The following is a 27,562-nucleotide window of genomic DNA, read 5'->3' on the forward strand; positions in this document are numbered from 1 at the left end:
AGAACGTTTTGTTTGATAAGTGGTGTCATTCGTGTAAAGTTAAAACTATTGGTGATCTAAAATCCTTAATTTTGTTAGAAGAGTTTAAAAAGTGTCTGCCTGAACGGATTGTGACTTATTTAAATGAACAGAAAGCGTCATCATTGATGAACGCAGCGCTGTTGGCTGACGAATTTATTTTGACTCATAAAAATGTGTTTTCTTCACAGAATTCGTTTCAGGAAATTTTTTTTGAACGGAAAAATGCATTTTCAAGGTCAGTAAGTCGAAATGTGCCATCTGTTGCTTCAAAATCAAACAACCGTGATTGCTTTTATTGCCACGCACCTGGACATTTAATTGCTGCGTGCCCAGTCTTGAAGAAAAAAGAAGCTAAAAGTATAAAAACTCCTGCGGGTGTGGGATTTATAAAGTCAGTTTCCCAGCCGAATGTACGCGGTGATATTCAACAAAAACCTAAAGTTGATGTTGATCCGCAGTTTTTGCCATTTATTTCGCAGGGTTTTGTTTCTTTGACGGGTGAGGACAAAGATCAAGTCCCGATCACAATCCTTAGAGATACAGGTGCTTATCACTCTTTTTTGTTAGAATCTCTGCTGCCTTTATCTAGTCAAACATCTTGTGGTTCAGATATTCTCGTGTGGGGAATAAAAATGAGCGTAACCAAAGCCCCTTTGCACATGGTGCACTTGTGTTCACCATTAGTTTCGGGACGCGTTAAAGTAGCCGTGCGTCCGCAATTACCTATTGAAGGAGTTTCCCTCATTCTTGGTAATGATCTGGCTGGCGGAAAAGTGTTTCCTCCACCAGAAGTTGTTGATGACCCAATTTCGTTTACCCTTGCTGATGAATCAGCTGCCACTTTGGATGTGTTTCCTGCGTGCGCAATTACACGCGCGCAAGCTCGTAAAATGGGTGAAATTGTAGATTTGTCTGGGTCTTTTATGGCTACACTTGATGAAAATGGCTTTGATTCAAATGACTCTGTAAAAATGTTAAAATGTGACGTCTCTGAACTTATTCCTGCAGATAAAACTTTGAGTTTGAACATTAATAAGGAGATGTTGGTCAAAGCGCAGCAGAATGACCCGTCACTGAGTTCTTGCTTTTCTGTTGCAGATAAGAATGGATTTAAAACTCAAGTGACCTATTTTGTTGAAAACGGTGTTTTGATGAGGTCCTGGTCCCAAGATTCAGGTGATCTACATAGAATAAACCAGGTGGTTGTGCCAAAAGATTACAGACCTCAGATTCTGAGCCTCGCACATGATGCCAGCTTGGCTGGACATCTCGGTGTTAAAAAAACTTATCACCGTGTGTTACGTAATTTCTTCTGGCCTGGGTTAAAGTCTGACGTGGTGAATTATTGTAGGTCATGTCACATATGTCAATTAGTGGGAAAGCCAAATAAACCAATTCCACCAGCGCCTCTTCATCCCATTCCAGCGCTCGGCGAACCATTTCAACGAGTTTTATTGGACTGTGTGGGCCCTTTGCCAAAAACCAAGTCGGGTTATCAATACATCTTAACTCTGATGTGTGCTGCCACTCGTTTTCCGGAAGCTATTCCATTACGCACGTTAAAGGCGAAGAACATTGTGAAAGTCCTCATAAACTTTTTTTCGACTTTTGGTTTACCTATGGTTGTTCAAACGGATCAAGGGACAAATTTTATGTCAAAGGTCTTTGCTCAAGTTTTGAATGAACTGAAAATTAAACATCAAACCTCCAGCCCTTATCATCCAGAGTCACAGGGTGCGCTGGAGAGGTTTCATCAAACCTTGAAAATTATGTTGCGCAAATACTGCCTTGAATCTGATAAAAGTTGGGATGAGGGTCTTCCACTTCTGCTATTTGCAGTTAGAGAAACCATTCAGGAATCCCTTGGATTCAGTCCGGCAGATTTGGTATTTGGACACACTGTTCGTGGTCCGCTCCAACTCGTTAAAGAGAAATGGTTGTCAGAGTCGCGTCAAACTGAACATAATGTGTTGGATTATGTTAGTAGTTTTAGAGAGCGTCTTTTTCATGCATGTCAGCTGGCCCAAGAAAATCTGGCTAAGGCTCAGAATAAAATGAAAGCTCGTTATGATAAAAAAACTGTGAGTAGAAATTTCACTCCAGGTGAAAAGGTTTTAGTACTACTTCCCTTGAGTGGATCGAGTCTTCATGCACAATTTTCAGGACCGTATGAGGTGGAGAAAAAAATAAATGAAACAAACTATGTGATTAAGACTCCGGATCGAAAACGAAAAACGAGGATTTGTCATATTAACATGCTCAAACGTTACGTTTCCAGGGAAGGCATTGTAGATAACACCTGTTTTGTTACTCCTGTTTCTGTTTGCTCTTCACCCCCACCATATCATCTGGCAGATGACGATTTGAGGGAGAACAGCGGTTGCATGCCTGTGACCCGTTTGCGGAACTCTGAAGTGATGGGAAATTTGGAATCTTTTCTATCTCATTTGTCACAGCCTGCCCGAAAAGATATTACTGACCTGATTGAAGCTAATTTATTACTTTTCTCAGATCATCCGCACCAAACATCCGTGCTGTTCCATGATATTGATGTGGAGGTTGAGAAGCCAATTAAACAACATGCTTACAGAATAAATCCAACAAAGCGTGTTTTGATGCAACAGGAAGTGGCTTACTTGATTGAACATGGTTTAGCAGTACCCAGTAACAGCGCGTGGAGTTCGCCCTGCCTCCTAGTCCCAAAGCCAGATAATACATTTCGGTTTTGTACAGATTACAGGAAGGTTAATGCTGTCACCAAATCCGATTCTTTTCCACTTCCTAGAATGGAAGATTGCATTGATCGTGTTGGCTCCGCTAAATTTGTCACAAAGTTGGACCTGTTAAAGGGTTACTGGCAAGTTCCGTTAACACCAAGAGCTTCCGAAATTTCTGCTTTTGTAACTCCTGATCATTTCCTCCAATATACCGTTATGCCTTTCGGGTTGCGTAACGCACCCGCTACATTCCAACGTTTAATGCAAAAGGTATTATTGGGAGTGAAAAGTTGTGAAGTATATTTGGATGATGTAGTTATTTATTCTGCCACTTGGACAGAACATCTGGAAACTCTTTCGGAAGTGTTCAGTCGTTTTTGTGATGCCTCTCTCACATTGAATCTCTCGAAATGTGAGTTTGGAAAAGCCACAATCACTTATCTAGGAAAGCAAGTTGGTCAAGGACAAGTACGTCCTATTGCTGCTAAAGTGCAAGCAATAATTGATTTTCCTATCCCACAGACAAAAAAAGACTTGCGTCGCTTTTTGGGAATGTGTGGTTTTTATCGCGGGTTTTGTAAAAATTTTTCAGATGTGGTTAGTTCATTGACTGAACTTGTTAGTCCTTTGAAACCTTTTATTTGGTCTTCCTCTTGTCAGGTCGCGTTTGAGTCCGCTAAAGCATTGTTGTGCAGTGCACCGGTGCTGGCTGCGCCAAATTTTGAGCGTCCTTTTAAACTTGAAGTTGATGCAAGTTTGTGTGGTGCTGGAGCTGTGCTTCTGCAGGACGATGAGCGAGGCATAGAACATCCTGTCTGCTACTTTTCGAAAAAGTTTAATAAACATCAGTTTCATTACAGCACAATCGAAAAGGAAGCTCTTGCTCTGTTACTTGCGTTACAGAACTTCGAAGTTTATATTGGTTCTAGTGCACGACCTGTCCAAGTGTTCACCGATCATAATCCGCTGGTCTTCGTCTCCCAAATGCGAAATTCCAACCACCGACTGATGCGCTGGTCTCTGCTGCTGCAAGATTTTAACTTGCAGATTAACTATAAAAAGGGTAAGGATAATGTATTAGCTGATGCTTTATCTAGAAGTTTTTAACTCATTTGAATTAAACACTTAGGGGTGTGTTTAATTCTTGTGATTGGGGGTGTTACGACTGGAGTCGTTAAATGTTATTATGTAAATGAGTGTGCAGGTACTTGTTTTTGATTGGTGCCTGGAGGACGACGGGGGACGTCCGATTGGTGGCTTCCCGGATGTGAGGAGTATAAAAGCGGCTGACGTGGACTTCCTGGAAGATCTCTCCTCTGCTCATCTCAACCGGCCACACTGTTTGTTTTGTTTGTTCAACTTCTTGGTTTGGAGTTTGTAGGAGTGAGCTGCCATTTATGTTGCCTTAGTTCTTTCCTGTTTTTTTAGTTAGGGAGGTAAGTTTTTGTCATTTGGTTTATTTATTTTTCGGTTAGGTAAGTTGATTATTATTTAGATAGTTCCTTTTGTTTGTTGTTTTGGCACTAGCTCATTCTGAAGTTATATGCTCCATTTTTGTTATATTTAAATCAAACATATATTTTTTAATAAACATCATTGTAAAATGTTTAACTTTGTATGTGTTGGCTGTTTGGGATGGGACGAGGAGGGACCTTTCATGTTATGATCTGGCCACCCCTAGACGGGTCGTAACAAAATGTTTTAATACTTTTTTAACAGTTAAGTAAATAATCATTTAACTTTCATTAAAATTAAACTATATATCTCTTATTATGTGCATATTTCCTTTACAAGATAAATCTCTATTTAAAAAAAAAATCTCCATTAAAATTAGATATACAGCTCTGGAAAAACTAAGAGCCCACAGCACTGAACCCCATTGAAAACCTCCCTGTTATTCCACCAAATATTGATGTCTGAACTCTTCCGGAGTTAAAACATTAGTATTGTTGTTTCTAAATGAACATGAACTTGTTTTCTTTGCATTATTTGAGGTCTGAAAGCTCTGCATCCTTTTCCTTATTTTGACCGTTTCTCATTTTCTGCAAATAAATACAAAATTTTTGCTTGCAACTCCAGAGAAATGTCAGTAGTTCATAGAATAAAAGAACAATGTTCATTTGACTCAAACATACACTTATGAAAAGTAAAATCAGAGAAACTGAGCACTTTAAGTGGTCTCTTATTTTTCCAGAGCTGTTTATACAGCTATTTTAAGGGCTTGCATTTTTATTCTTTCTTGTTTGTTTTTCAGATGTTTGTTTTTATTGGTGTATTTAATGAACAAAATTTTTAAACTCCCCCCCCCAAAAAATTCTGAAAAATGTAATGTTTTATGTCCCTTATTTCAGAAATTTAAACTTCCACATAACTCCAAATAGAGTCTCTTGGAAAATTAGAACACGGTGAAATAGTTTAAATTGGAAACTCGTAGAAACACTATAGTCAGTTAATTAACTCAAAACACATACAGGTTTCCTGAGCCTCTAAATGGTCTCTCAGTCTGAGTCATTAGGCTTCAAAATCATGGGGAAGGCTGCTGCCTTGACATATGTCCAGAAGACAGTCAATGACACCATGATTCTCTCCAGCGGTCATTAAGCAAGAGGCAGGGCAGCCTGGACTGGTCACCAGTCCATCGCAAAGAGACAAATCAATCTAACAGAATGTTTTTTGGACTGCGTGAGAAAACTGGAGTACCTGGAAAGAATCCATTCATGCACAGGGAAAGATGCAAACTCTTTGCAGAAAGAACCCAGGCTGGGATTCGAACCCAGGACCTTTTTGTTCTCTAATTTTCCAAAACACTGAAATTTCTGGTTTTCATGATATGTAAGCCATAATACTCAAATCTTACAAGTGATATAAAAATATTTCACTCTATATGATGAATCTCATGACTTATTTTCAGATATGTGACAAAAAATATCAAACTTTATAAGATTGTGATTTTTTTAAAAATGCTCCTACAAGTAAATAAGTCAACACCAAAGGGAAAGAGAAATAAAAAATCTCACCTCAACATTCGGAAAAAGAGACGTTTTTCAGCTCCTAAATAGTACAGTGAGTCCAAACTGTGCACAGTGCTCCTGTATTGTCAAATCACAACATTATTTAAGCTGTTTACTCATTTACAAATTCATACCAGTTAATGTAAGAATCCCTTCCAACCCAAACACTTTTCAATCTATGTCGAAATCTGTGGTAAGCCTTTTAAAAGCTTTGGATTTTGTGAAATCCTGCAGTACAGAAATCCAAACTCCATCTCCATGGTGTGTTTTTTTTTAATCATACATTTATTAGTGACAAAACTAAACCACACCAATGTATCTTCAAGTGAAAACATTAACATTACATCTGAAGACGGACTGTTCTGTTCTTTAGGAAAATGCTTAACCTTTTAAAAGGATCTCCTTTCACACTGCGGTTGTTGCCTTTAGTTCAGGCTTTAACATGAGCTTGTAACATTCCTCTTGGGTTTGATGGAAATACCAGAAGTAGGAGAGAACATACTTTTGTAATGCAAAACAGTTTGCATAACAACAAACAACACACAGTACTGCATACAAGTCTTTCAGTTATGTTTTGTGTAAATAGTTTTACAATCTTTTCTGTACGTTTTTTTGTGGATTATTTTATTATTTTTGGTGCTTTTCTACCCAACTTCTGTTTAGAGCTTAAAAATAAGATGAAAAGTGGAGGACAAAGAAAGTACCAAGACTAAAAATCTCTTTCATAAAAAGAAAAAAATCTATTTATTACGTCATGCTGGACTGAGGAGGTAATCTAAGACAGTTCTTTACAAAAGTATTTGTACCCATTAACCCTTTATGTCCTAAATTTAAAATCTCCGCCTGGATATTTTTTGCTTCTTTTAATTGTACGCATTTCTTTAAAGAAAAATTTATTTTATAAAACTTTATTGAACATCTTTAAATAAGCAATTTATGAATAAACTTATATTATTTAAAGACGAATCAAAAGACACAAATCTATGGAGACTGAAGAGTTTAAATAAATTAATGACAAACTTAAATAATTATTACATAAGTTATTTATTGTCATTGGACACTCTTCACTCTCCGTAAGAGTCAGGACATACTGGAGCAGCAGTTTGGTATGAACTTGCTTTTCATATTACATGAAATATAAAAAGCAAGTTTATCTCTCATATAATTTTAGTGTTAAAAACTATGGATATAGTTATATTTATATGTATATATAAATACATTTTTACTGTTTTTCTACATTTTTCTTTATTTTTTCTAAAACTGTCTTAGCTTATTCTTAGAAAAATGTACATTTTGAAAACTTAAAAAAAAAATCTTCAGTCCTGCATTATAAAAAATAAATATAAAATTTTGCTGTTTAAATTATTCTAAAAATATATTAGGGACAGATTATGAATAAAACATATAGTGCTATTAACATGAGTTTTATTAAAGATTTAGATTCCTACTGTATCTTTGCACTTGGGCAGGTTTTACAGGTTTTTATACTGGAAAATGTCAAATCTGGCAACAGTGGCGAATGGCGCCATTTTGTTATTAATGAGCGTGACGCGCATGCGCCATGCTGGATAGAAATATGACGCAGTTTCTACGAGAGCGTTTTTAGAAAAAAAAAAAAAAAAGATCCTGCTAGCACCTGGCCGCATGGAGACACGAAACTGTCGGTCTGATACTTACGAACTTTGCGACCTGGATTACAAATGATATTCTCTGATCTCCCACGACGCGGAATCCGAGTGGACGCCCAGCTTTATGCCTGAAACTTCTGTGGACCCGAATGAAATCGTGTCAGTGTTTATCGAGGCCTAGCTTGCGCCTTGTACTTGACCTACGAGTAGGCCGCAGTGATGGCAAGTAGGCCGCGGGAGCGCCGTGTTTGAAATCGCTGCGTTGGTTATTCGGTAAGTTATTTTTCGGAAACCTTATTCCAAGCTGTTTGTCTTTTTCCACCAATGACCTTAGTGAGGTCATTTTTGTGTGTCTAAACAGAGCAGCACAAAAGGAGAGACCCGACCACGGCCTCTCAGCGGCGGTGTGTTTGGTTGCTGGCGTCCCTGCCCCGGTGAAAAATAAATATAGTAAGTATGTTAAATTTTAGTATACTTAAGCATACTTTAAGTCAAACTAATCATGAGCATACTTCAAGGTCACTTAGGATTAGTGCTATTTTGGAAAAACGCTAATTTTGTGCTTAGTGTATTTTAATAGTATTTAAATTGTATAAGCACAACTTTAAGTGTACTTTCACGTACTTTTTTTGGAACAATTTAAGTTATATTTAGTATACTTTAAGTGTATTGCTTTTTATCTACGTAATATAAACGTGCTTGATTAGTATATTTTGAGTGTACAATTTTGGGATTGAATTACATTTAAAATATATTTAGATTGTACTTTAAATATATTGGCATTACTTATTTTATATATTAGTGTGATTACAGTATGCTACAATTACACTTTTGTATTTTAATTGCTACCGCCAACTGGAGTGTGAACTGGAGCTAATGTGGTTCACTAATAGATCTTACATCATACATCTGAAAATGGATTGGATAAAGACTGCTTCGGTGTTTTACTTAAAAAACTGAAAACAACAGATCATATTCAGAGATATGTAAAACTGAAGATACCTGCAACATTTAGTGTTAAGGACAAGTATTGTTTTTGTTGTAGAACCTCTGTCACTAAAGTGTCAATGTTTGATATTTTGAGGCATGAACACCTTATTTACTTTGTTAAACATTACATTAAGTTCCACTAAATGATTATTATGTTTTTATTCTTCCCCATTTTGACAAAAATAGTAAAAAATTATTAAGGCATCTAAAACGGCATACTTTATTAGCCTGAAGTATATACTCTTATGTAATTTAAAACATACTAAAATTTCAGTATATTTAGTAGTTCACTTCTCAAGTAAGCGTTAAGTGAATTTAAAAAAAAATTATTTTGAGCATAGATTTTAAAATATACACAAAATTTCTTTAAAAGCATATTGTTTCATTGGTACACTTGAGCAAATACATATTTTGTTGACTTAAAGTATACTTTTATTTAATGTATTTCTTAAAAATGTATTTCGGTACAATTCTATTTAAGTGTGTTTAAAGTTATAATGTCAAAATTGGTACAAGCATGCTTTTAGTAAACTTTGTATATATTCATACATATATTTATGTATGCTAAGTAATAATTAGCATACTTAAAATGTACTTTTATAAATGTAAGTATATTTGAAATAAACTGAAGTATATATGCTTTTTTTCACTAGGGTGAAACGTCTGAGGAGATATGATGGCACTTGGAGCTAGCAGTTGATCGATTATGAATATACTACAATCAAGCTGAGGATCGCTGGTAGTTGATCGATTATGGATATACTACAATCAAGCTGAGGATCGCTACAATCAAGCTGAGGATCGCTTCAATCAAGCTGAGGATCGCTTCAATCAAGCTGAGGATCGCTTCCGTCAAGCTGAGGAAACGCTACAAGGTGCCTGGCGGATCCGCCCAACCCATCAAAGGTTGGTTAAATCAAAGAACTGTTCCAACGGCGGGTCCAGAAGATATCTCAGGGTAGGAGCTGTTGTGGGTTTTGCTACGCTGCTGATGCTAATGTTTGCTGAAGGCCAACGCTAGGCCTCTTGGTTTGATTCTCTGCTGAGAGTCAATGAGCTGAGAAGGATTATGCTGTTGTAAACCTTCCGTCTTTGGGTTTTTCAGTGTTGTTTAAAGCATTTGCTGTGGTCCTGTGACCTGCGAAGGTTTAGGTGTAACTAGAATCTGATATGTCTACAATCTGAAGTTCCTGGCTTAAAATCTGTTGTGATATGAAAGAAAGATGGCTGCCAAAGATTTGGCAAATACACTTTAGAGGCTGTAGAAAGTGATAGAGCTTAGGCTTAGTAAACCTTGATAACATGCCTACTTATCAGTGGTAATTTAAAGTGGCTATGTTGACATTAATATAGCTGCATTAAGATAATATTTGTCTTTCTGATGAATATTATCAAATGTTTTGGGTGAAAATAAGGTCTTTACATTTCAACATGCATACATACCTATTTTTGTACCTACTTAATATTTAGTTTATTTAATCTAAATATTTCAAAGACAGGGTCCATACTTTAATAATTTAATAAGTCAAACGAATTTCATTTACGTTCAACAATTTAAACGTGAAAACCGATTAATTTTTGCGTCGAAACCATTTCTCGTGGAATTTCGTCATGCGATTTAATTTCTTCTGGACGACAATGATGACGGACAACAGAGAGATCTCCTGGAGCTGCAAGCCGGAGGCCACAGAGGTAATGCTAACACTAACCCACCAGCTCTTGCAGGTTTTCAGCTGAAGAGACGTTCGACTGGGACCTGTCCTTCATTGTTTAAGTCTATGTTTTTAACCCAGTTTCTCTCCTAGAGTTAGCTGCTGGAGGGCCGTTTGGTGCAAATAACTGCTTTTTTCCCCCTCATAGATAAAGCCACCAAAGGAGCTTCTACTGCAACTAACTCTTTTCTTCTATAGAAATACTTCAAGCAGCAGCTTTTTCTTTTTCTCTCTCTCTTTACTCTGTCCTTTCAAATCCCCCGGGGGTAGTGACAGATTGCCTTTCATACTGAGCTGACTTCTGGTTCTGCTGGAGGGTTCTTCCTGTTAAAGGGAAGTTTATCCTCTCTACTGTCACTACATGCATCCTCAATATGAGGCATTGATTTAGCTTACTTAACTGCTGATCAATTTAAATAATTGGTGCAGTTTTGGCCTTTTAGGAAGTCTTCCTGTTAAAGGGAAGTTTTCCTCTCCAGTCATCACTTGTATCCTCTGTAGGAGGCATTGCTTAAGCTTACTTTGCTTTTAATGAATTTTAAAAATTGGTGCAGTTAACCCTTTTTTTTTTTTTGTGGAAAATCTTCCCCTTTAAGGGAAGTTTGTTTTGTCCACTGTCAACAGAGGAATCCTCAGTACGAGTTATTGCTATAGCTTACTTATCTTTTAACCAATGTTTTATAACTGCAGTTTTTTTTTTGGGACAGTCTTCCTGTTAAAGGGATCTTTTTTCCTCCACTGTTGCCATATGGATCCTCAACATGAGGCATTCCTCAAGCTTTTTTAACTTTTAACCAATGTTTGATAACTAGTTTTTATTTTTTGGAAAGTCTTCCTGTTAAAGGGAAGTTTTTTTCCCTTTCTGCTGTCACTACATGCATGTTCATTGTGAGGCATTGCCTTAGCCTACTTGTATAACTTAAGAAATTTAAATTGGTGCAGTGTTAACCTTATTTGGAAATTCTTCCTGTTAAAGGGAAGTTTTTTCCAACTCCATTGTCACCACATGACTACTCAATTAGTAGGTGCTTTAGCTTACTTAACTTTTAACCAGTGTTTGATAACTGCAGTTTTTGTTTTTTTTGGGAAAGTCTTTCTGTTAAAGGGAAATCTTTTCTCTACTGTCGCCACATGCATCCTTAGTATGTATGTGGTGATGGATAATAGTTTTGAGCTCATGGTTGAGAATTTAAGGCCTTGTTGACACCACATGGATTATGGAATGGGAAGATATCTAAGCCGAACAACAGTTTTTGTCAAGATGGAGACTCTGAAGACACCAGATGGCCTCAGACAAGCAGGGAATGTGGATATTAAAATGCACTGGAGTGTGAATCAAATGACAGGAAATGTGGTTTGCTACTTCTGGTAGCCACTCCTCAAGTCTATGAAGTCATCGGATGAGTTCAAGGAAATTGGTAACAAATGAGTACATCAAAGGGGTCGATCCATTCCACGTACAATGCTCCACGCAAGAAAAACACACCATTTGAAAGGAAGGAGTTCTGATCTTGTGTAAAAAAAAAAATCAGAACCAAACGGTTAGGGCTACCCTTTGGATGGGTTTGTGTGAAAACAAACTTCCGGTAGCCACTCCGACCAAAGGGTAAAGGGTTAGAGTTACCCTTTGATTGGGTTTGTGATAAAACCCGACCAAAGGTTTTAGCAAGCCCAAACCTTTTACCTGACCGACAGGTAAAGAGTTTGGGTCACCCTTCGGTGGGGTTTGTGTGAAAACAAACCTGACCGACGGATAAAGAGTTTGGGTCACCCTTCGGTCGGGTTTGAGTGAAAATGAACTTGACTGACGGGTAAAGGGTTAGAGTTACCCTTTGATTGGGTTTGTGATAAAACCCAACCAAAGGTTTTAGCAAGCCCAAACCTTTAACCTAACCAACAGGTAAAGAGTTTGGGTCACCCTTCGGTGGGGTTTGAGTGACAACAAACTCTACCGACGGTTAAAGGCTTAGGGGTTACCCTTCGGTGGGGTTTGTGTGGAAACGAACCCGATCGATGGGTAATGGGTTTGGGTCACCCTTCGGTGGGATTTGAGTGAAAACGAACCTGACCGACGGGTAAAGGGTTAGTCAGCCCTTTGGTCGGGTTTGAGTGAAAATGAACTTGACCAACGGGTAAAGGCTTACGGTTGCCCTTCGGTAGGGTTTGTGTGGAACAAACCCAATTGACGGGTAAAGGGTTTGGGTCACCCTTCGGTCAGGTTTGAGTGAAAATTAACTTGACCGACGGGTAAAGGGTTTGGGTTACCCTTCGGTGGGGTTTGAGTTAAAACAAACCAGATCGACGGGTAAAAGGTTGGTCAGCCATTCGGTCAGGTTTGAGTGAAAATGAATTTGACCGACGGGCCAAGGGTTAGTTACCTTTCGGTGGGGTTTGTGTGAAAATGAACCCAATCGACGGGTAAAGGGTTAGTCAGCCCTTCGGTCTGGTTTGAGTGAAAATGAACTCGACCGAAGGGTAAAGGTGCGAAAACTAGCCAACCAATCATAGATTCTTTGGTCAAATATGTGCATGAAATCTATTATAAAGGTTATTAAGAAGGTAACGATAAAAATTATATCACAGAGACTACAAACTCCAACAAGTCCTTTAGATGACCCACCTACTCCCCAACTGCTCCTTACGATGATCAACAGAAAAGGCCCTCATCATCCCCGGCTCATGGATGACGTCAGTGACTCTACCATCGGGCTCAGAAGTCTTCCTCAAGAAATGCTGCAGGTATTTTGCTGTTAGAGGTACTTTGAGTTTTTGTAAAGTCACGATTTCAATCAGAGTTGTTAAAGGGTTTGACCTTAAACCTGCACCCGTCCTGTTGTCCTCCTTCAGAAATCCTCCTGGATCATCTTGTTTTCATCCTGGATTTCGCCCTTCATTGGATCCCTATCCACCGAAGGAAAGGCACTCATCGCCCCGACAACGACAGAAAAGGTCTTCACTCTTCCACCCCTTGCTGAAGGATGACCTTAGTGACCCTACCATCGGCAGCAGTCTTCCTCAAGAAATGCTGTAAGTGTTTTGCTGTTATTTTAGTGATAGTTGCGTGTGGTTTTGAATAGTGACAATTTCATTCTGATTTGTTAAAGGGTTAAACTTGTACTCATCCTGTTGTTGTCCTCCTTCAGAAATCCTCCTGGATCATCTTGTTTTCATCCTAAATTGCGCCCTAAACCGGACCCCTAACCACTGAAGGAAAAGGCCCTCATCGCTCCAACAACGACGGAAAAGGTCTTCACCCTCCCACCCCCTGCTGAAGGATGACCTTAGTGACCCTATCATTGGCAGCAGTCTTCCTCAAGAAATGCTGCAGGTATTTTGCTGTTAAAGAGCTACTTTGAGTTTTTGTAAAGTCATGATTTCAATCAGAGTTGTTAAAGGGTTTGACCTTAAACCTGCACCCGTCCTGTTGTCTTCCTGTCCTCCTTCAGAAATCTTCCTGGATCGTCTTGTTTTCATCCTAAATTTCGCCCTAAATCGGACCTCTAACCACCAAAGGAAAAGGCCCTCATCGCCCCGACAACGACGGAAAAGGTCTTCACCCTCCCACCCCCTGCTGAAGGATGACCTTAGTGACCCTATCATTGGCAGCAGTCTTCCTCAAGAAATGCTGTAAGCATTTTGCTGTTATTTAAGGGATATTTACGTGTGTTTCTGAAAAGTGAAAATTTCATTCCGAGTTGTTAAAGGGCTTGACCTTAAACCTGCACCTGTCCTGTTGTCCTTCAAGAATCTTCCTGGATCATCTTGTTTTTGTTTTGGATTTTGCCCTTCATTGGCCGACAGAGGAAAGTGACTGAACTTAAAACATTTATCAAAACAAGCCCAGTTTCTTTTTTTATTTTTTCCTCCAAAACCTGGATAAGTCTTCAGTCTGGTGCTTTGGCCTCAACTATCCATTGCTTTTTTGTTTTTTATGGACAATTTTGTTTAAAGACTTCATAATTTTATTTGTTGTTTTGTTTATTTTAGATATTTAAAATGTCTTCCAAATTCAGTGTTAGACTTTAATGTTTATTGGTCTTTGAGAATGTGTTCTGGCATTATTATGGTATTACCATGGTTATGGCATTGATTATGAAAAGGCTTAGACTGGTTTATTGTGATGTATCTGTGTATTTATGCTGCTGTTTGTAATTTTCTGTGTGTACTGCATTATTTATTTAAACTGTTTTTGTTTTCTCAGATATTTTTCTTTTCATAGATTCTACACTTCTTATTGGCTGTCGATTTTTCCTGGAGGAGGGCATTGGCTGTCATGAGTTCATGAACTTGGAAAGTTCTCCTGGATCAGTTGACCTGTGGTTGTGTGTCTGCTCGGTCTTCTCTCAGCTCCAGTTGGTCATGGTAGATGGCTGCTGGTACTGAGCCCGGTTCTGGTTCTGCTAGAAGTTTCTTCCTGGTAGAAGAGAGTTCTTCTTCTCCACTGTCACTACATGCATTCTCTGTATGAGGGATTGCTGTAAAGTCAACGACTCAACACAAGCGACTTGCTGTCGATTCCTGCTGGTCATGAGGAGTGAATGCTGTAAGTAATGACTCCACACAATCTACTGGGTTTCGTTTGGTACAAACCTTTTAAACTTCTTTAATAGTCAACTGAGCTTATTGTACTGTTAACTAATAGCAATTGGAAAACGTGATTGAACTAAAAATATTTCAAAATGCATTGAGACGACATTTGTTGTGAATTGGCAATATATAAAATTCAACTTCCAAACTAACAAATGAGCCCAACCAACAAACAATATAAAAAACCAAACAAAAATGTTCAAAACCCCAAAAGTAGATACCAAAAACGTTCAAAACCCCAAAAGTAGATACCAAAAACATTCAAAACCCCAAAAGTAGATACCAAAAACATTCAAAACCCCAAAAGTAGATACTAAAAACGTTCAAAACTTATAATTATAATGTTAGTTCACAGCAATGTTGTTGTCGAGGCATTTTACAAAAAGTTGTTTCAATTCAGTCATAGATTACTATTAATCTAAGTTATCAATGCATTAGGTTTGGTTTATTAAATTTGTTTCAAAAGTTTGTACCAGAGGAAACCCAGTAGATTGTATGGAGTCATTACTTACAGCATCCACTCCTCCTGACCAGAAGGGGTGACAGCAAATCGCTTGTGTTGAGTCGTTGACTTTAGAGCAATTCCTCATGCAGAGCATGTATGTACACTGTGTTCCAAATTATTATGCAAGTGATATTTTCTCAGATTTTCTTGAATGGTCAATGCAAATGATGGTTAGTATAATTTTCAAGTCATGAACTATTACAGTATAGATCAAATTTTACTGAACAAAGCTCCACATGAGAACATTTTTTTCAAAAATAAAAAACTCAAAATGCACTGTTCCAAATTATTATGCACAGCAGATTTTCTAAACATTTTATGGATTATAAAGAATTCTTTGAATGTGCAGCATTAAGTGATCACATGTACTAAAATCAAAAGCTATTTCAATCAAAAACATCTTAACAAGCCGAGTTGCATGTTAACATAGGACCCCTTTGATATCACAGCACAATTCTTGCATCCAGTGAACTTGTGAGTTTGTGGAAAGTTTCTGCTTGAATTTCTTTGCCGGATGTCAGAAAACCTTCCCAGAGCTGCTGTTTTGATATGAACTGCAATCCACCCTCAGAGCTTCTGCTTGAGGAAACTCCAAAGGTTTTCAATAGGGTTGAGGTCAGAGGTCAGAGGAGGTTTGTGACCACACTATGAGTTTCTGAAGTCAGAATGAGGTCAACTGATCAGGAGAACTTTCCGTGTTCATGGAAGTGAAAAGTTAACTGCAGGAGAGGGACAAAGGTTAGGTGATGGCAGCATCATGTCTGCCAATGCCCTCCTCCAGGTAGGAACTACACAACGCCAGACCAGGTGTAGCTTCTATGGAGAGAAAAATAACTGAGAAAACAAAAACTTGAGTTTCTTTCTAAACGTTTTTGTTTGGAAAGTTTTAGTTTCTAACTGAACTCCGTGTTTAGTTAGAAACATCAGAGCGCCACCTTCTGGCCTCTCTCCAGATCAGTTCAGGTCAGAGAATGGAACTGTTTCTGTCTTTGTTTTTTCCCCTCCGTGGGCTGCCACCTTATCGTGGTGGAGGGGTTTGAGTGTCCCAGTGATCCTAGGAGCTGTCGGAGGCCTCGTGCCTCTATTTGGGTTGGGTCCGCCAGGGCAATCGGGTCCTAGGTGAGGGATAGGACCAAGAGCAGCCCAAAGATTGCTTAGAAATATAAACATAGATTGTTCCTGTTTAGAGATGGCGATATAGACAGGGTTCCTGATCCTGCACCTCTGACTTTCTGTAACATTTCTTAACCCAAACACGCAGCAGATTGCTGAGGGACGACCCCAGCAGCTCTTCCACTGGGCTCAGCAGGTTTGCTGGAGGAAACCCTGGAAGCGTTCCCAGGTGACGCTTCCTGATTGTTCACCATTTTGACTTGAAACTTTCTTAGCAATCTGCCTTAAACAAAGCTGCAGATATTTAGCTGTTTAAGTAATATTTAAAAGTGAGTTTTTGAAAAGTGATTTCATTCTTGAGTTGTTAAAGGGTTGAACTTGGAACCTGCACCTGTCCTGTTGTTGTCTTCCCATCCTCAGTTTCCATTTACATGATTTGTTTCTCTGTTTCTCCCAAAAACTGGATGAATAAAGTCTTCAATCTGGTGCTCTGTAAACAGAATTGTTCTTTTAAAAAAAAAATTAGATCAAAAACTTTGTTTTATTTTGTAATTTCTGTTTATTTATTTAGGGTATTTGAAATGTCTTCCAGTTCCAGTGTTAAATGTTCATTAGAATTTTAAGTTTGAGAATGAATAGGACTCCTTTGGTCCTCCACTCAGCATCGTCTTTCTTCTCAATTGGGTGTTAAAGTTTGATCTTTGAGAATGTGTTCTTGCATTATTATGCCATAGCCATTGTATTAGTTGAAAATGGTCTCATTACCGTTTACGGCAATAACTTCTCGGACAATTTATCATCCAGCAAAACTTGGTGGCAGTTGTCAACCTAAATTTTGCTGGACAATAAATTGTCCCAGACGTTATTGCCATAATATAGTGGCCATAGCATAATGGTGCAAAAGCACATTCTCAAAGATCAATAAACTTAAAATTCTAATGAACATTTAATACTATAACCGGAAGACATGTGACCATTTTGATTTCTTTACAGGGATTTTCTCACAGTCTGCTAAAATGAAAATGAAAATCCTTGGAGTTTGTCTTTGAATGTGGAGATTTGACATGAAGATTCTTTTGAGATGACAGAAAAAGAGACAATATGAGACATCGGGCACAATGTTAACCCCAATGTTATCTCCAATGTTTAAAGTTGTCCAGGATGTTTAATGTTGTCCATTGTGTATGAATTGTGAGACAGTTATTTTTTGTTTTTAAGCATATTCTCTGACTGATGGCACTTTTTAAATTTCGTTCTTGTGACAATGACAATAAAGATCTATCTAACTTTTTATTTCATTCTAGTGCTTAACATTGTCCTTGATGTTTAAGGTTACATCTAATGTTTACTGTAGCTGGAATGTTTTACTTTATCTCTAATGTTTAACTCAAAAGGAAACGTTTCTGGAGATGAAGGTTGACATCTGATCAACATTGGCAATAATTTTAAACATCAAGGACAATGTTGAGCAATATCCTTGATTAAATAAAAATCAAGGATGTTAAATATCCTGGATATTAAATGTTAAACATCGGTCGTTATAGCAAAAAATTTAAATTTCTACCTATAGTCTCTGGACAGGTTGATGTAATCAAGTATGATTTAACAGATTATGAATTGGTGATAAGCCGATGTTATGCAGTAATTAATTGCATACGTGTTGGATAATTCATTATTTAGATCTCACTAAAACTAATCAAACTACAAACTACACATTTGAGTAACTTAGGTGTAAATTATCTACAGAAATGTGTAAATAAAATACATTTTCTCATTTAAACCTATGTCATCAATAATCTGTAAGTGGAAGGAACACTTTTTAAGATGAGCCCATTTTAAAAACACAAAATATACATGTCAATTTAAAAATATCAGCCTCTCTTTTCATCTTAAACTGGAAATACAAGATTAAATATAAAATTTGTTGCACGCATGCTTTAACAGGAGTTAAGTGTTAATTCAGGTGATAATTGGCACAAATGTTAAAATTCTTTTCTCTTCATTGCTTAACTAGAACACAAATTTGGACCTTGTGTAAAAGCAAAGAAGCCTGCCTGTCAGCTGCAGAACCAGGAATAAGTAAGTGGGTTGAACCAGTGCCATCCTAGCACCATCTGCTGCTACGATGCTTAATGAGTGTGTTCATCGTTCCATATTCCCAGTTCATAAAATATTTAATTCAAGAAAAAAAACATTGAGGTTCAAATACAGGTAAAAGCATGTTTTTTTATATTTTATCAAGAAAGCTGTGAAGCCATCATTTAATATAAGACTGTATAATTTTGTTTCTTTCCAGTTTTATTTGTGAACAGTTATTTCTTTTAAAATAGTATGTTTTAATAACAGCTTTTTAAAACACTAATAATTATTACTACCATTCTTTTTTATTATTTAGATGAATGTTGAAATGGAAACCGCATAGTGAATGCAATAACCAACAATGGCCACTAGATGTCAGCATAGACACGTGGAAAATTTGAGGGGTTCTCCGTAGCTTTCCTGGTTTTAACTTAAAAAGTATTTGAGAATCAGATTTGGGAATCAGAACCCAGAAATAATATCCTTGTGAATCCAGAAAAATAGGAACAAAGGAACTCTAATTTATGCAAGATTAGTTTTGTATGATGATCTAGTTACAATAACAGTTGACACATTATATTAAATATATTTTAATTTCAATTGGCTAATTTGAAGAATGCAGGTCCACTACATGTTGGTTTTCCGTAGAATAGATCTGCATGTATATCACAGAGGTTCTTTACAGGACATCTGAAGTCGCAGTGTTAATCTGGAATCTAATCCCATTACTCACTGGCGGCTTTACTGTTGAGCTCCAAAACCAGTGCTGTGACAAGGAAGAGACAGGGGTTGAGAAATTAATATTTCATATACAAAGACAGATTAAAGGTGAGTGAGGAGAATGACAAAAAAGGCTGACATGAATAATGTGAATTTAGGAAATGAAGATATGCAGAATCAGGGCCCATATAAGCTTACAGTGCTACTTCTTTTTACATCATCTTTGCTTGATGGTTAATTTGCATTCCATATCATGCAATAATGTTTTTTGTAATTTCACACCACTATTCTATTTAATGTATGTAATTATTACATTGGATAGATATACCAGGTCTAGAAGTTTCTCTAGCATTGCGAGTTTAATTAATCAAGGGGTATTGTATCTCACTGGACAGCATGTCTTTTGAAACTGAAGCAGCTATAAAAAAAATAATAGGAAGAACTTGCTGAAGAATAAACACAAAACTATGGTTCTGAAGTATCATTGCAGATTTTTTTTCTTGTGGGATCACAGCTGAAATTTTTACAAAGACAGATGGTGTTTTTGATTGGTTTGATTTGATCCCTAAGCAAAGTTTATATATGAAGTGAAACTTTTATTTCATTTATTATTGTATATGTCATCATTCTGTGCTTAAAATGTTTGTTCCCTGTTAGCTACAGTTGTTTATGTTGTTTACGATACAAAGCTGTGATTTGTATCATAAATAAAAAAACAACTCAGGAACTGGTTTTCTGAGGAACTAGTTTCAGTTAAAGGTGTTTACTTTATCCTTTGACCAGTAATGTTTTACATAAAAATGTTAATCTGTTTTGGCATATTCCATATTGTTTTTAACTTCATAATTATCATCATAATGTATGTTTTAAACATCTTAAATATTTTACTCAAAATTTAATTTCTATTGTATATAAGGTGATTAAAATTTTTCTTGGTACATAGATACATTTTTTCCCCCATAAATACAATATCTGATCTCTTTGTTGTATTGTGCTCTGTTTTTGTTGATTAGTTGCTCTTTAATTCTTTTGTCTCCAAACCTAACACGTGAGCTTTTATTTTGAAGCGCCATGACAAGCTGTAGGACCGCCCCTTTTATAGAGGTATCCATGGAGACCGCGCGAGAGCGAGGCAGGCAGCCCTGTAGAGTTCTCACAGCAGCGAGTGTTTCCGCTCACCTAAAATAAAGAGCTGGCGAGTCGAGGAGGACAAGGAGTGACGGAGCAGGGCAGACGGGACCTCGACGGCGAAATACTTCTATTCTACTTTCTTTTTACAGCTTTAGTCTGTGGGTGTCGTCTTTAAATCTGACTTTAATGCCTCGATTGTGAACCGGGCAGAGGAGGGCTCGCCGCTGTTAACCTTTACGTTGGTGAGTTTTTTTTTGCTGTCTTTTTTCGCAAGCTAAGCACACATAGGCCACTAGGATATCTCAAACAGTCTCCCGTTCCGTCTTTTGTCCGTCTGAATTAGTTCACTTCGAAACAACAAACAAGACAAAAACATCTCATGTCTGGCAAACATTTACTGTTCTGCCAAAGAGAATAATGAGTTGTCAGTTTTCTGCTTTTCGATCTGAAACTAAGCTAGCCGTGTTCTTCCGTAAACGTTTGTCTAAAGACGCAATGTGTCTGTTTTGACGCACGTCTGTCGTGTTTAAGTTTTAATATTTAGAAAAAAGCTTAAACTAATGTTATGGAGATGGAACGTAAACATTTAGAGTATCTTGTCGGTTCGCTCTAACAGCTGTGAGGGCTGATGTATTGTTAGACCAGTCACATGAACAATAAAAGGTACGAGGAAGTCATAGGTGTGTCGACTTTATCTGAGGTGAGTCAGTAAAATAGGACCTGAACTCTTATGTGTGTCCTGCTATTTGAGTTGGATTGTTTTGTTCTAATCATTAACTTCTGTGTGTCGATGTGTGGGATGTTGGCAGCCCACCACCACATCTTTTTTTAAATACCTCACAGTACAGTTACACGTGTCGAAGCGTGTGACTCTGCTTTTGACTCACGTTTGATACAGTAGCAAAGATTTATTATCGAGCTTGGATGCCCCGTTTTTTTTGTTTTGTTTTTTTGTTTTTTTTTTTTACAGGGGAACCTCTCAGTAGTGTCATTTCCCATTCACTGGCCTTTGTTCCAGTTTAAGTATGACTGGCTTACTGTTAACGGTGTTTAGTAAGTTATGACATTTGATATTGCAAAGAGCAGGGAAGTCCAGATGTGACGTGTTTACATTGGAGGATAAAGTAAGGCGGGGACCCAAGTGTATTGTTCCTCCAGCAATAACAGTTTGTTGTGCTGTCTGATTTAGCAGAGACGTTTGTATTGGGATTTATATTGTAAAATGATTTAAGGGTACTGTCTAGTGGTGTTTTTGTTTTTCAATTCCAAATGCATACTGATAGTAAAAACATGGGTAATAAATTATGGATTTCCACTGCAACATTTAATAAAATGGAAAGTTTTAAAAGGTCAAACTAAACAAACAAACAAAAAATACAGCAAAGTCTATTTTTGTGTCTTTGGATTGATTACATCACAAGAGACCCAAGAATCAAGCTGATGATCAGTAAACACTATTGCAAACTAGATACTTTGAACACAATCTTACAAACTTTCCATGGGGCACAATATTGCAAGGTTTTGCTGAAATTCCAGATGTGTTCTCAAACGTGGTATAAAAGTTTTTATAAGCATCTTTGAAGGAGGACTTTGATTTATAAAGCATGAAGATAGAGAGAGGACAAAAGCACAAAAAATACAAAATGAAAGCTGGAAAACCATTAATCAGCTGTTATATGAAATGTTGCTGTTTTTGGTTTGGCTAATAATAAAAAAAGCAGTGTTTATTTCCATCGTGTTGTCGTTTGTGTATCCATTTCAGGAGGGGAAATATAAATGCATTTAAATATGAAATAAATATCTGTTATTGGCCATAACAAGTGTTGATATCACCCAAAAGTTTTATACCAGTGCATTCCTAATCCCTTGATCAAAACAGTGATTAAAGGTAAAGCTCTCCGTTCTACCCATGTTGAAAAGGAAATATGATTTGTGACCACAATAGATATGTGCTATCATAAAGTTGTGGAGGTTTTTTTGGCTTGTGGATTGTGGGCTAAGAAAACCACAGTCAATGCAATTTGGATGAAATATAACATTTTACATGCATTTGGAGTATTCTAGCCTGATTGATTTTGGGATTTCATTTAAATGCTTTCAGAAGAAACAGACTATTGTTTGATGGTTAAGCACATGGGTGAGAAATGCCTAGGAAGTTTGAAATAGCAAGGTAAACTCGGGTCCTCTTCACAGTTACAGTTGTATTGAACTTTGTAATTAGTTCTTTAAATAACAATCAGTTGTGGCAATCTTGGGTAAGAAGCTACTTTCTTATAGGCGTATCTAGGTTCATAAAGATTCTAAATAGGAGACATGACAACTTGTCTTTTTGTCTTTGTTTACAAGTATGAAATCATAACATGGAGGTAAAAACTGGAAGAATGTGTATTGACCCAAAGCTGTTTATTTTTCATGTGTCAGCACAAATACACAATGACTAGCAAGTCCCATTTGTTCTTGAAATCTTATTGAGAGGTGAATTGTGGGCAAATTAAGTATTGATTTAAGTTTTGTCTTTATTTTTTTTTAGTTCCAACACACATATAGGCTTGTTGAAAAAGGTGCACCTTTAAGCTATGACAGGTTATCTCTTATTCATTTGCTTCATCCCACTTTTCTTACATTTTCTTATTTTTCCCTCTTTGTCTTGTCTCTAGTCTTTCTGTGTGTTTCTGTCTCTTGCTTGCAGCATTGGAGGGGGGATGCTGAGTAGCTGTGGGCCCTAACAGTACATACTACTGCATAACAAAGGCTCCTTTCTCTGCTGCCATGCAGAGTCCTGTCTCTGGGCTCCCTCCACAGGCCTACGCAGGCTCTAGCAGCAGCACTGGGTCCTATTGGGTGGAAACCTCCTCTTGGCTGTTTCTTTGGCACACTGAGTGCTCTCTGTTCCCGGACACATGTCTGTGCTGGTGCTCGCCTTGGCTCCCTTTGCATTCCAGGAGCCTCGGGCAGCTGAAAAACTGCAGTAGCAGCCTGCTGGCTGGCTGGCTGGCTGGCCGGCTGCTTGTGTTGCTGCTATCTGAAGTGGGGAGTTGCATAGTTTTTTCCCCCCGCAAGTGGATGACTACAGACGATTGTCTTGGCTTGTAAAATTTCCATTTCTTAAATCCTGAGGTCTGTTTTTTTTTTCTTTTGCTGATTGACACTTTCAATGTTTAGTTAATTACTGTGGATCTACATCGAAACGTAGTGGGACAGTAAAACTGGTACTGCCAGTTTTGATGGTTAGCTGCATGGCAGGTTGTGGCAGTTTATGCCAGTTTCTGGGAACATAGAAGAGATAAAACTGGAAATCAAACTGCTAACGTTGGCAGTTTTTTCCCCACAATCCAGTCACTAATTTACATTTCATTTACTTAAAAGTCCTAACCACAGAGATTTGTTTAGTGATAAAACAAGGAAGTTGATTTTTATTTTCTGGTGCATCCGTATGCAGTGCTGTAGTTGTTTTTAAATCTATTTTGTCATTTGAAATCCCTTCTTTTTGTCCTCCTTCTCAAATCTTGATAGTTGTGATGTTGTTCAGAGATTTTGGATTTTTAAGACATATTAAATCAGCTAATGTTGAGGATTACATTGCAGTAAAGCTTGATGCAAAATCCTCCATGGTAAACAAAACATGTTTAAAATAATACAACACATTTTAACATGATGCGTTGTGTTCAGCATTGCTGTCGGTATCTGACAGGACATAAATGCTGCTGCAGGTCAGGTTGACATCCAGACTTGAAGCATGCAGGATTTCCCCCCCTGTGAAACTGCTTGCTGGGATATTAATTAATTTATACCAGTAACATCCAGTCAGCAAATCTCAAGATCTGCAACCCTTTTTTTTTGGACAAAGTGCCTTCGCACTGATTAGATAAGTGTTTCACGTGAAAGCAGAATAATTCTGCTTAAGTTTTGATTTTTCTGATGATCTGGCCGGTCAATACTTTCTTTTAAGCTTTTTCCAAGAGCTCAGTCCAGCAGTGTGTTCAGCATTAGCCACAAAGTGCATCTTTTCTATCCTCGATGTTTCTCATGCAGTTTATAAAGAACATCTAAAATGGCAAAGCCTTTACACAACCCAAATGTGGTCTAATTACAGTATGGACCAACTAGGAAATATCGATGCATCAGATGGCACGCTCAGGTCCCTCCTGTGTGCTTTTGACTACCTGCTCTTTGGCTGAACACACTACCCAAATTGTCCTGCCAAAACTAATTTGCGTCACTCTCTCCCACTAGCAGGCGCCACATGCAGGTATGCTTCCGTTCTGCTCATGCAGCGAGGGTATTGATGCTTGTGTGATTTTTCTGTGGAAGAGGATGATCAATCTAAATTTGCAGAAGCAGATGACCTTCTGATGTGAAGACAAATGATTAGATAAATGGCACTGCATCATACTAAAATAGCTGCTGTCAGTCATGCAACTATTTTGGTTTTTTGACTATGTATAAAACATTTTTACCCCAGTTGGACATCTAAGCAAGTTTTTTTTGTAGTTTTTTTGGTATAACTTTGTATATGGTATAGCAGTCATTAGCAACACAAAGACAAACACTGCTCTTAAAAAATATTCCCATTTGTAATGCCTTGGTTCACCAGTCGCATAGAAAAGTGATTTGTGTCTCTAATATGCACACAGCAACTGCATTAAATCATATTTATTGATGTTTGTTGATACTATTTGAACAATATGTGGAGAAAAATGGACAATTTTAGGGGTTTGTAAATATTATTAATTGGAATTTATCATGATGATGCCAAATCAAAATATTGTCATAAGAAATTTGTCACAAAAAAAACATAGATATGATATATGTCCACCCATGCAAGGAAGTTTAAAGTGCCAAAAACACAAGTAAACATTGCTGATCAAGTCATAAAGATCAAGAACAATCATCATCAAATATATTGATCAACGTTATTGTTATTAATAATCAAGGGCAACTGTAAACAGGTGGGTTTTTTAGTCTTGATTTAATTGAACTCGGTGTTTCGGCTGTTTTTCAGTTTTCTGGAAGTTTGTTCCAGACTTATGTCCTGCATTTTTACTCAGTTGCAATGCAATCTTGCAGATTCTATGAATATATGACATGATTAACAACACTAATGCACAGTACTAATACACTAATACACAGTACTAATACACAGTATCCTCTTTACGCTGTGTCACATAACTTTGAATAGCAACTATTTGCAACAAGGAAGTCTTGTTACTTTTTACTTTATTGCCATGTTCACCCTGTCAAGCAAGTGTTTGCTGCCGGCTGTCTGGATTTGTCCACCAGTTGTTGTTGTCATTTTCCGAGCCTCCACGCGAGCCATCCAGTAACACTTTTCTATAAAGAATTGGAGCGCTTTGATCACCCCCTCCAGCCTGAAGCTCAGCAACTTCAGTGAAAACTAGCCTCTGCACCTGGATGATTTGTTGCCACATTCACCTCGAAGTGATCAGGATCCGATTGATATCCATTACTGCTGGATCCTTTGAAGCAGGGCTGAATGACAGTTCAACATTTCACACTTGCACTCCAAAGCTAGGCATTACCTAGTGTTATGACCTATGGGAATGGGACTTCAGTGAAAACATGCCATTAATGTTGGCATGAACACTTCAGCTTTTTGGAATGCTAATAGGCTCCTTTCCCTCTCTTGAGAACCTTTTACCAAGCAGGTTCTTCAGAAAATGTGGCTTAGGATCTTCATCCAAATCCTGCTTTTAATGATTTTAACTCATTTCACCATATGGATTTTATCAGTTGGCAGTTTTGCTGCTTTATAAGATTTGATTTTGTGTCCAGTGTTGCATTAATTAGTGTTTTCCACATCTGGATAAGTACAAAGAAGCAAAACAGTTGGGGAAAAAATAAGTATTTTCAGACTTGATTACCTTTTCAACTGTCTAAATGAAATGTGTTGGAGATTCAAATTAGCCTTGTCTTCTTCATTTTCTATGCAGGTTTGTTTCAAACTAACCTGTACAGAAAATGGGTAATCAAAGTCTGAAATAATCTTTGAAACAAAAACAAAAGTGAAACTTTGTAGATGGTTTATAAGGGCTGTAAAAGATATGAGTAACCAACCAACGGCCCATATTTTTGTCTTAACATTTCCTTGTTTTATGCACTAAACTCTGCTGCAGCACTAGCCTGCAGCACAGTGTACAGAACTGACACAACCAAGCACTTTTTAACATAACACTTTAAAGTCTCTGCTAAAAACATTGTTTGAATTTGTAATGAACATTTAGTAAATATTTCTACCTTCCTTTTTGCTGTAATAGTTTTAAACAATATGAATTATACATTTTAGATAGAATATTGTTTAATTATGACAATGCTATAATCAAATATAACTTTCTGAACTGTTTTTTTTTTTTTCTGTGCCAAAGTTGAATGTGATCCACAATCAGATTTTCCCACCCCTCCATCTGCCTTTTGCCACCTTATTAGCGACTCTGATCTGTGTTGTTGTTACGTCATATACAACATAGTGTACTTAAGGGCTTATGCAGATAGATGCTGTGCCAAAGCAAAGATTAGGGATTGAAGCAAGATGAGAAGAAGACTCAGATCGATGGCCTGTTGCTGGTGTACACTAATTATAAAACTCATAGGGGAGGAATACACTTATCCATAAAGTTGTGGGTTTTACCAGGCTAACTAAATATTGAACTTAGGGCATGGAGTTCTCTCTGACACGCTTGGTTTGTCAACCAATCTGTGTAGCTGACTCTCATTATATCCGTCTTGCTGTCTGTTGCTTCTGGTTACGTAATCCCGGCTTGAACGTTGATGGTAATCCACGCTCTTCCTCTTCCTCTCCCCCTCCCCACGCGTCCCTTCCTGTCAATGTGGCTCGGACAGGTTAAGCCGTAGAGGACTCTCGCTGGCTGTCGGGGGGGGAAAAGATGTGCGATGGAATGGTAGCGTTTCCGACGAGAGCCCCGTCCTCCTCCTCTGTAGCCCACAGACTGGCTGCCTCTGCACTTCTCCTCTTCATCCTGCTCCCTCATGGTCATGCATCAGGTAAGTCAGACCCCCAAACACACACACACACACACTTTTTCTTTCTCTTTTTGTCAGTGTTCCCACATGGTGCACGCAGAATAAACCGCCATCTTTGACCATCTCTTGTGAATTGATTGAGGTATTTTCACCTTGCCTTTCCAGTCAGATTAAATCATCTTTCTCTGCCCTCTGGGTCATTCAGGTTGCTTAGGATTTCATTGTTGTGCTGCGTGAATTCATTTGCTGTACTAATGAGGCACAACAATTTTCCTTTACTATTAAGTTAAATGGGGAGATAATGTTGCCTGTGGTCATACTCCGACCATGAAGTTTGATTCAAACATAA

General features: G+C 37.7%; 1 protein-coding gene across 1 annotated transcript in view; it reads left to right on the plus strand.

The window, feature by feature from the left end:
- Positions 1-20,215: 20,215 nt before the first annotated feature.
- The window catches only part of susd6 (sushi domain containing 6), a 34,568-nt gene continuing 27,221 nt past the window's right edge, over positions 20,216-27,562 (plus strand). Inside the window, exons 1-2 of the mRNA XM_028040316.1 lie at positions 20,216-20,456; positions 27,073-27,234. Coding sequence (XP_027896117.1) covers positions 27,117-27,234 — 118 coding nt within the window. The 5' untranslated portion in view covers positions 20,216-20,456; positions 27,073-27,116. The remainder of the gene's footprint in view (positions 20,457-27,072; positions 27,235-27,562) is intronic.

Source organism: Xiphophorus couchianus, chromosome 15 (genome assembly GCF_001444195.1).
Source record: "Xiphophorus couchianus chromosome 15, X_couchianus-1.0, whole genome shotgun sequence".
In the NCBI taxonomy this organism is placed as follows: Eukaryota; Metazoa; Chordata; class Actinopteri; order Cyprinodontiformes; family Poeciliidae; genus Xiphophorus; species Xiphophorus couchianus.